General features: G+C 43.6%; 1 protein-coding gene across 1 annotated transcript; it reads left to right on the top strand.

Moving 5' to 3' along the window:
* The first annotated feature begins 735 nt into the window (after positions 1-735).
* On the top strand, positions 736-8,579 carry smim19 (small integral membrane protein 19). Its single transcript, XM_060926856.1, has 3 exons — positions 736-974; positions 7,872-7,996; positions 8,096-8,579. Exons 1-3 carry the CDS (start codon positions 775-777, stop codon positions 8,161-8,163), a joined length of 393 nt encoding a protein of 130 aa, XP_060782839.1. The 5' UTR covers positions 736-774; the 3' UTR covers positions 8,164-8,579.
* Positions 8,580-10,278: the final 1,699 nt, after the last annotated feature.

Raw genomic sequence — 10,278 nt, 5'->3', positions numbered from 1 at the left:
TCTGAAATAAGTGAAACTGTTCACAAAGTGGTAGGGGAGAGCGGGGTGACTTGCCAGTTTTTACTTAGTGACTTTAAAGCGAGGCCATGACAGTAATGCTTCCAACTAAATTATGTACATATATTTCAGGATGGCGGCACGGTGGTGTAGTGGTTAGTGCTGTCGCCTCACAGCAAGAAGGTCCGGGTTCGAGCTCCGTGCCCGGCGAGGGCCTTTCTGTGCGGAGTTTGCATGTTCTCCCTGTGGGTTTCCTCCGGGTGCGCCGGTTTCCCCCACAGTCCAAAGACATGCAGGTTAGGTTAACTGGTGACTCTAAATTGACCGTGAGTGTGAATGGTTGTCTGTGTCTATGTGTCGGCCCTGTGATGACCTGGCGACTTGTCCAGGGTGTACCCCGCCTTTCGCCCGTAGTCAGCTGGGATAGGCTCCAGCTTGCCTGCGACCCTGTAGAACAGGATAAAGCGGCTAGAGATAATGAGATGAGATGAGATGAGATGAGATGGCACATCTCACCCCGCTCTCCCCCACTAGTCAATTACAGATTAAAAAAAAAATCTAAATTTGACACCCATTTCTTAATTTGAATTAACACTGTACATTTTTAATATAGATTTAATTATTAACCATTGAGAAATAATAATAATAAAAAAAGTCTCTGGACCACCACCACCAACAACAACCAAACTTTTAATTTTAACAAAATGGAGGCGCAAGCGAGCAACCCGGAAGTTATGTTGTTGCTACGTTCACATCACGGAAATTAATTCAGCGTTCATGTTGTTAACTTGTGATTTTTCAGTGTGTCTGTATTGTCTTTTTAATCCCACTGTGTTTTGGCTTGGCATGGGAGGATTTGGAGTGATGGCTAATGAGGAATCTCTGGATTATTCCGTGCATGAAGCGTGGAACGAAGCCACTAATGTTTACCTGCTGGTGATTTTGGTCAGTTTCGCGCTGCTGATGTACGCCAGGAAGTAAGACCATTTTATTTCACCTACAGTGATTATTACATACATATACAGAAATGTATGGTTTTTTTTTTTTTGCTTTTGTAGCGCGTTGAATAGAACTCCTTGCACAAATATTCACTTCCTGAAACCTGCCAAGAGTTTGTTGTTTTAAAACCAGGAGCTCAAATGGACTTCATGAGGATTAAATGTCATAAATATGCACAAAATAGCCCACAATTTAAAAAATAATAAAATTGGGGAAAATTTAAGTGTCTACAATGTAGAAAAATGTTATGCAAAATGTAAAAGCTGTGGTTGCTTGCTTAATTAATTAATTAATTAATTAATTAATTAGTTGCCATATGATATAGATCATTACTCTATGAAGCAAGGGTAACAGTGTGATGCAACCACCACCATGCTTCACAATCATCCATAACTGCTTCTCATCTCATCTCGTTATCTCTAGCTGGAGCCTATCCCAGCTGACTACGGGCGAAAGGCGGGGTACACCCTGGACAAGTCGCCAGGTCATCACAGGGCCGACACTTATGACCCTTTTCCACTACCCTTTTTCAGCTCGCTTCAGCCCGACACGGCTCGCGTTTCGACTACCAAAAACCAGCACGACTCAGCTCGCTTCAGCCATGCTTAGCCCCTAAAACTCGCACCGTTTTGGAGTGGGGCTGAAGCGAGCCAAGCCGTGCCGAGTGAGGCTGGGGGCGTGAGCAGACACTCCCCTGTGCACTGATTGGTGAGGAGGAGTGTCCTCACATGCCCACACACGCCCCGCGAGCGCGCTGGGATCTGTAAACACCACAAACCCGGAAGGAGAATAATTACGAATTACGAGAATTTCTGAAGCCTTATGCGCCTCGCCTCATCTATACGCTCTTGCCAGTATCTGTCTGCGTTGTCGGTGACAACAAGCCACAGCACCAAGACCAGCAACACTAACGACTCCATGTCCTCCATGTTTATTGTTTACTATTCGGGTCGTGAGACTACCGCTTAAAAGCTCACTGAATCAGTGACATACAGAGCATAGTGGACGAGTTCGCGGAGCGCAAGGCTCGCCGTATGCCCTTCAAATAATGCGCGCAGTAGGCTATTGATGTTTTATTATGAGCCATGTACAGTATGTCGCCGAATGTTTTTTTGTTTCTGAGTTGCATGTTCGTTTGAAGGACTTAATGTACAAAATAACATAGTTGCACCCCGTAGTGTTGAAATTGGTAAACACAGTGCATTCAGTGAGGTTTGCACCGCCCTCCTTTTATTTCTGACTCTTCCTGTCACCACTCTGAGCGCTCATTCGTATGCCCTTCAAATAATGTGCGCAGTATAGGCTATTGATGTTTTATTATGAGCCATGTACAGTATCCTAATGTTTTTTGTTTCTGAGTTACATGTTCGTTTGAAGGACTTGATGTACTAAATAACATAGTTGCACCCGGTAGTGTTGAAATTGGTAAACACCGCAGTTGCGGACATTTTGTAGCCTAAAATGATGTTATGATAAGCTTTAATAAAGGGCCCGGTCATTTGCCCCGCCCCCGGCCCGGCTCTGACTTGTTCCGCCACTGTCACTGATGTCACTGTTTGCGCTGCTTAACGACATCACCTGACGTCCACCCACTTTCGCTAACTCCACCCAATGTGTCCACCCACTTCCAGCCAGCACGGTTCAGCGCGGTTGTAGTCGAAATGCAACTCCAACAGCCCCACTCAGCCCGACTCAGCTCGACTCGGCACGGCACGGCTCAGCCGCGTTTGTAGTGGAAAAGCGGCAATAGACACAGACAACCATTCACACTCACATTCACACCTACGGTCAATTTAGAGTCACCAGTTAACCTAACCTGCATGTCTTTGGACTGTGGGGGAAACCGGAGCACCTGGAGGAAACCCACAGGGAGAACATGCAAACTCCGCACAGAAAGGCCCTCGCCGGCCACGGGGCTCGAACCCAGACCTTCTTGCTGTGAGGCGACGGCGCTAACCACTACACCACCCTGTCGCCTCCATAACTGCTTATCCTGTGTAAAATGAATTAAACTTTCCACCAACAGAATCCAGGTCACATTATTTTATACAATACTTGTTTCATTGATACTTGAGTTATTGAGGTTTGGGATGAACATCCATCCATCCATCCATTATTTGTAGCTGCTTATCCTATCCTACAGGGTTGCAGGCAAGCTGGAGCCTATCCCAGCTGACTATGGGTGGCACGGTGGTGTAGTAGTTAGCACGGTCGCCTCAGCAAGAAGTCAAGTCAACTTTATTGTCAAATATGCTATACATGCTCGACGTACAGCACAGATGAAATATCAGTCCTCTCTGACCCACGGTGCAAACAGGCAATGCAATAAATAAAAATAGAATAATTGAAAAAACAAACAAACAATATAAACAGTATAAACACTCTAGATAGGAACTAGACATGGACTAAACACTCAAACAATATAAACACTAGATAAGGACAAGACAGACTAAACACTCAGACAGTATAAACACTCTAGATATGAACTAGACTAAACACTCTCACACACATAAATTGGTACAAATAACCAAACAGTCAAGGGCACTTGAGGTATAGCAGGTAAACATGAAATAAGCAGTATAAACAAACTAGGAGCTGTTAAGGTGAGGTAGTGCGGAATAGTGCAAATGGGCGAGGTAAAGTGAGATGTGCGGTCCCTGAGTTCAGTGTGTTAATGAACGATGAGATGTATGTGTGTGTTGGGGGGGGAAACTGTGAGGATGACATGTCAAATGCTGAAGGGGGGGCATGGGGGTGTGCGAGCAGAATCTGTGGCAGGGGGCAGAGGGGGGAGGAGGGGCAGAACAGGGAGGGAGTTGAGCCTCCTGACCGCCTGGTGAAAGAAACTGTTCTTGAGCCTGCTGGTTTTGGCCCGGAGACTCCGCAGTCTCCTCCCCGACGGCAGCAGGCTGAAGAGGCTGTGAGATGGGTGGGTGGGGTCACCTGCAATCCTGATGGCTTTGCGGGTGAGGCTGGAATTATAAATATCCATAAGAGAAGGGAGAGGGACACCAATGATCCTCTCAGCTGCTCTCACGATGCGCTGTAGAGTCTTGCAGCAGGACACAGTGCAGGCGCCGTACCACACGGTGATGCAGCTGGTCAGGATGTTCTCGATGGTGCCTCTGTAGAATGTGTGCATGATGGGGGCCGGGACTCTTGCTCTCCTCAGTTTGCGGAGGAAGTACATAGACGCTGTTGGGCTTTTTTGTCCAGTGATGCGGTGTTGTTGTTCCAGGACAGGTCTTCAGAGATGTGCACACCCAGAAACTTGGTGCTGCTCACCCTCTCCACTGCAGCACCGTCGGTAGTTAGTGGAGCATGCTGGGTGTACTCTCTCCTGAAGTCCACAACAATCTCTTTCGTCTTCTCCACGTTCAGGCGGAGATTGTTGTCCTTGCACCACATGGCCAAGCGGCTCACCTCACTCCTGTAGATTGTCTCATCGCCATTGTTGATGAGACCCACCACAGTCGTGTCATCCGCAAACTTAATGAAGAGATTTGAGCTGGATGTTGGTGTGCAGTCGTGGGTCAGCAAAGTGAAGAGGAGGGGGCTTAGCACACATCCTTGGGGGGGCCCCCGTGTTCGGTGTGATGGTGCTGGAGGAGTTGCTGCTGACCCGTACAGTCTGTGGTCTCCCCGTCAGGAAGTCCAGCAGCCAGTTGCACAGGGAGGTGTTGAGTCCCAGCTGGTCCAGTTTATGAATGAGCTGCTGAGGAATGATTGTTTTGAATGCTGAGCTAAAGTCTATGAACAGCATTCTGACATACGAGTCTTTTGTCTCCAGGTGGGTGAGGGCTGAGTGGAGGGCAGTGGAGATGGCATCATCGGTCGAACAGTTGGATTGACGAAGGTTCTAGGTCTGAACCCAGCGGCCGGCAAGGGCCTTTCTGTGTGGAGTTTGCATGTTCTCGTGTCTGCATGGGTTTCCTCCAGGTGCTCCGGTTTCCCCCACAAGCCAAAAGACATGCAGGTTAGGTTAATATGGGATGGCCTTGGGCTGAGGTGCCCTTGAGTGAGGCACCTACAGTGCTCAGCGTAAATGAGTCCACCCCCTTTGAAAAGTAACATTTTAAACAATATCTCAATGAACACAAACAATTTCCAAAATGTTGAAAAGACAGAGTTTAATAGAACATCTGTTTAACTTATTATGTGAAAGTAAGGTGAATAATATAAACTTAGATTACACATTTTTTTTTTTTTCAGTTTTACTCAAATTAGGGTGGCACAAAAATGAGTACACCCCATGACAAAAACTACTACATCTAGTACTTTGTGTGGCCTCCATGATTTTTAATGACAGCACCAAGTCTTCTAGGCATGGAATGAACAAGTTGGCGACATTTTACAACATCAGTCTTTTTCCATTCTTCAACAATGAGCTCTTTTAGTGACTGGATGGAGAGTGATGCTCAACTTGTCTCTTCAGAATTCCCCAAAGAAAATAATTCCTTCACACCACAAAGGTGAAGGCTACAAGAAGATCAGCAAAGCTTTCCTTATCAGTCAGAATACTGTAGCAAAAATGGTACAAAAATTTAAGAAAGATGGAACTGCAACCATCTCACAGAGACGTCCAGGTCGTCCACGGAAGTTAACACCTCGACAGGAGCGTCTTCTGATGAGAAGGGTTGAAGAAAATCGGCATGCAAGTTCACTGCAGTTATCTAAAGAAGTAGAAAGCCAAACTGGGGTGACTATTTCCCGTGACACAATACGGCGTACGCTGCAGAGGAATGGCATGCATGGAAAGAAGCTTCTCCTAAAGCCCAGGCACAATAAAGCCCGCCTAGAGTTTGCCAGGGCCCATGCTGACAATGATGAAGACTACTGGGACTCTATACTCTGGAGTGATGAGACCAAAATAAATGTTTTTGGAACTGATGGCTTCAAAACTGTATGGCGTCGCAAAGGTGAGGAATGCAAAAAAAAATGCACGGTGCCTACAGTGAAACATGGTGGTGGCAGTGTCCTTATGTGGGGCTGCATGAGTGCTGCTGGTGTCGGGGAGCTGCATTTCATTGATGGCATCATGAATTCACAGATGTATTGCTCTATACTGAAAGAGAAGATGCTACCATCACTCCGTGCCCTTGGTCGTCGTGCACTTTTCCAACATGACTAAACACACATCTAAGGCCACTGTTGGATTTCTGAAGAAGAACAGGGTGAAAGTGATTCAGTGGCCAAGTATGTCTCCTGATCTGAACCCAATCGAACACCTATGGGGAATTCTGAAGAGACAAGTTGAGCATCACTCTCCATCCAGCATCCAGTCACTAAAAGAGGTCATTGTTGAAGAATGGAAAAAGATTGATGTTGCAAAATGTCGCCAACTTGTTCATTCCATGCCTAGAAGACTTGGTGCTGTCCATTAAAAATCATGGAGGCCATACAAAGTACTAGATGTAGTAGTTTTTGTTGTGGCGTGTACTCATTTTTGCACCACCCTAATTTGAGTAAAACTGAAAAAAATGTGTAATCTAAGTTTATATTATTAACCTTACTTTCACGTTATAAGTTAAACAGATGTTCTATTAAACTTTTCAACGTTTTGGAAATTGTGTTCATTGAGATATTGTTTAAAATGTTACTTTTCAAAGGGAGTGTACTCATTTACGCTGAGCACTGTAACTCCCAACTGCTCCCCAGGCGCTGTTAGCATGGCTGCCCACTGCTCTGGGTATGTGTGTGTGCTCATTGCTCATGTGTGTGTTCACTGCTTCAGATGGGTTAAATGCAGAGAGGATGAATAAAGTTGTGCTTTCTTTTTTTATGGGTGAGAGGTGGGGTTATCGCAGGGCTGACTCTATTAGAGACAAACAACCATTCACACTCTCATTCACACCTACGGTCAATTTAAAGATTTTTTTGGGGGGGGCTTTTTCACCTTTATTGGATAGGACCGTGTAGAGACAGGAAATGAGCGGGAGAGAGAGACGGGGAGGGATCGGGAAATGACCTCGGGTCGGAATCGAACCCGGGTCCCCGGATTTATGGTATGGCACCTTATCCACCTGAGCCACGACGCTCCCACAACTACGGTCAATTTAGAGTCACCAGTTAACCTAACCTGCATGTCTTTGGACCGTGGGGGAAACCGGAGCACCCAGAGGAAACCCACACGGACGTGGGGGTTTCCTCAAACTCCACACAGAAAGGCCTTCGCCGGCCACTGGCTTTGAACCCAGGACCTTCTTGCTGTGAGGCGACAGCGCTAACCATTACACCACCGTGCTGTCCTTGGAATGAACCTGTTCAATTTAAATTACAGTAATAAAGTGGGTTATGATCACAAATAATGACTAACCAACCTCCTGACTATGCTTCACAAACCTTTGGGAAATTCTGCTATCTTCACTTAAGTAATGAAATAATCCACATGTTCTTAGTTTTTGTTGCATCTTGAATCATAAACCTTCCTTAAGTCTGCTTTTCTGTTTTTGGGATTTAATTTAATTTGCATACGCAGAAGCCTAGCCCCTGAAACAAGATACTTAACATGAACAATATGTATTTCATTAACTTATCCCCCATATTTTTGCAAACTTCTTTTGTTTTAATTATGTATACACTCAGAAAATAAAGTACATTATTGTATCTTTAGGGCTACAATGGCTTGTCACTGGGGCAGTACCCTTTAAGGTACTTATTTGTATCCTTTATATGCCGCTTAGGAAAACGTATGTACCTTTTTGGCCCTAAAAAGGTACATGTGGCTACCTTGAGGTCCAATAATGGGGATGCATTAGTGTCGGATGTACCTTGGGGGACAGAAGTGGACTCCTACTGTACCCCTATTTCTGACGGTGTATATGTAACTGTTTGTTTAGTAAGTAACAAAATGCTCAATTCACTTCTTCCCACAGGAATAAGAGGAAGATCATGCGCATCTTTACCATGCCTCCCGCAGTCGGATCTGCTCCGGAGCCAAATTTCTATGACAGCCTGCAGAAAGTGCGGCTCAGGCAGCAGTTGGAGATGTATTCTCTCTGTGAGTCAGACGTTACCCTGATACCTGGCTCTTTTACATGACTCATCCACATGAACCCTTTTTTTGCAAAAAACCTCTTTCTCTTGTTTATCTTTGTAGCCCGGAAGTTTGATCAGCAGCACCAGCAGGGCCAGGCGCAGGAGTGTGTGCAGCTGTCGATGGAGTGAACGAGACCTTACAGCTCTGTGTGAAGGTCAACTGATTACACAACTGTGAAGAAGCTGTGTGTTGATGCAGTGATGTGATGTTTAGGCATGCAGCATTTTGATGACTTTGGCCATCCAGAAGTCTGAACGTGGTGAAGAACGAACACACACGTCACTGCTAAATTGTTCAGTGAGGGAGAGAAGTAACATTTGTTCTTGAATGTTCTCTTTTTAGTTGCATATTTATTTAAAAATAGCAAAATGAGCTATAAAGAATAAGAAAAATACCTTTTATATGACTGACGCAACTGAATTATGAGCCATTGCTTCCACCTAGTGGTTATTATTAAGTATTGCAGGTTCAAGTACGAGCAAGTTTCTTTTTTCTGTTTCTACAATCATCTTTATAAATGTGCAAATACAAATGTTATAGTTGATTGTTTTGTTCTCCATTTATTAGATTTCCATGGTGATGTACTGTTGTATGGTAGTGTACGGTTTTGGATGTAACTTAACCGTTTTTCAGAAAGCGCTTTGCTTTTCCACCATACTAACAAGGTTTACATTTTATTAATAATAATAATAATAATAATAATAATAATCATCTATCAGGGAGATTTTAGTATAACATTTTACGTTTCGAAAAACCGCGTCTGAATTCTGTCGCCCTCTGGTGGCTGTTTAGAGTAATAGCAGCCCCCCCCCCCCAGTGTATTATTATTATTATTATTATTATTATTATTGCTGCTGCTGATGAAGAATCAGTTTCACTTCATGTAAGTCTTTCTAAAGAATGGTTAGTTATACACACTGCTAAGTTGAATTTTGTTAAAATTAAAAAAATTAAGGCAAACACACCTCTCTTAAAAAGAAGGAAAAAAACCTCTAGCAAAAAGCAAACTGTAAATAATGTAATTAAAAAGACCACACAAAAAAAACCCAGAATCGCCTGTGTGAATGTCAGAATTTCAAAGTAATAATTTCCTGGAGTAAATGATACACTTGGCCCACTATATTATTTATTATTAGATACCATGTCCTTTTTTGTTCTCAAGCCGTTACGTTACATTACAGGCATTTAGCAGACGCTTTTCTCCAAAGGGACATACAGCATACCTAGAGCAGCCTGGGGAGCAGATGGGTGTTTAGATGCCTTACTTAAGGGCACTTCAGCCATTCCTGTTGGTCCAGGGAATCAAACCAGTGACCTTTTGGTCCTAAAGCTGCTTCTCTAACCATTAAGCCATGGCTTTCCCATTCTTCTACTTCCCACTAGATCACTACCACTGAGTCACATCTGTTTCCTTTCTTTTCTCTTTACCCTGATCACCATCTCCAATAACAATTTCAATGACCGTCTGCTATTGAGTCATTAATAACGGAACCCGAACCAGTCTGAAATGTTGAACTTTTAATAAATATAAAGCACAGTATTACGTTTAAATTTTTATTTCACAGTATCTGTTTATAGTTTGATGTGTTCTGTAAGGATGAGGCATGAATACTACAGCGCTGCTGAATTCTCGATACGGATTGGTCAGAAGGTGTTGATTACTTTTCAATAACAGCACCTCTAGTAGTTCTGGCTGTAAAGTGTAGATTAACGTGTCACTTCTGTTAAAAATTCCCTCAGGCGTTCCACATTAATCTAAAATTGGTAGCTTCATATTCTGCAACATTAACGTTAAATGTAAAGGGAAAAATTATGACAGTTTGTGTAGTCTGAGATTTAAATATATAAAATTTGTATATTTACACTTTAGAAAATGTTTGATTCAAAATGACTCCCAAGCAGAGGTGGACAGTAATGAAGTACATTTACTTGAGTACTGTACTTAAGTAGACTTTTTGAGTATCTGTACTTTACTTGAGTGTAATTATTTTTTGGAAACTTTAACTTCACTACATTTGAAAGACAAATATTGTACTTTTCACGCCACTCCACTTCTATCAAGGACCTCTTTACTCATTACTATGGAGCAGCTTTGAAAGTGGATGTTTTTTTTCCTTTTCTTTGATAAAACGTGATTGATTTTTTCGCAGGTGACACCAAGACAGCCTATCACTTGGGTCACGTCCATAGACTATAAAATCAAGTTCAATGATTTTTCAGCGGTTCTTCTGGAGAATGCACAC

This window comes from Neoarius graeffei, chromosome 8, assembly GCF_027579695.1.
Source record: "Neoarius graeffei isolate fNeoGra1 chromosome 8, fNeoGra1.pri, whole genome shotgun sequence".
Classification (NCBI taxonomy): domain Eukaryota; kingdom Metazoa; phylum Chordata; class Actinopteri; order Siluriformes; family Ariidae; genus Neoarius; species Neoarius graeffei.
The sequence above is the reverse complement of the archived record's forward strand: the minus strand, read 5'-3'. Positions and strand labels throughout refer to the sequence as shown.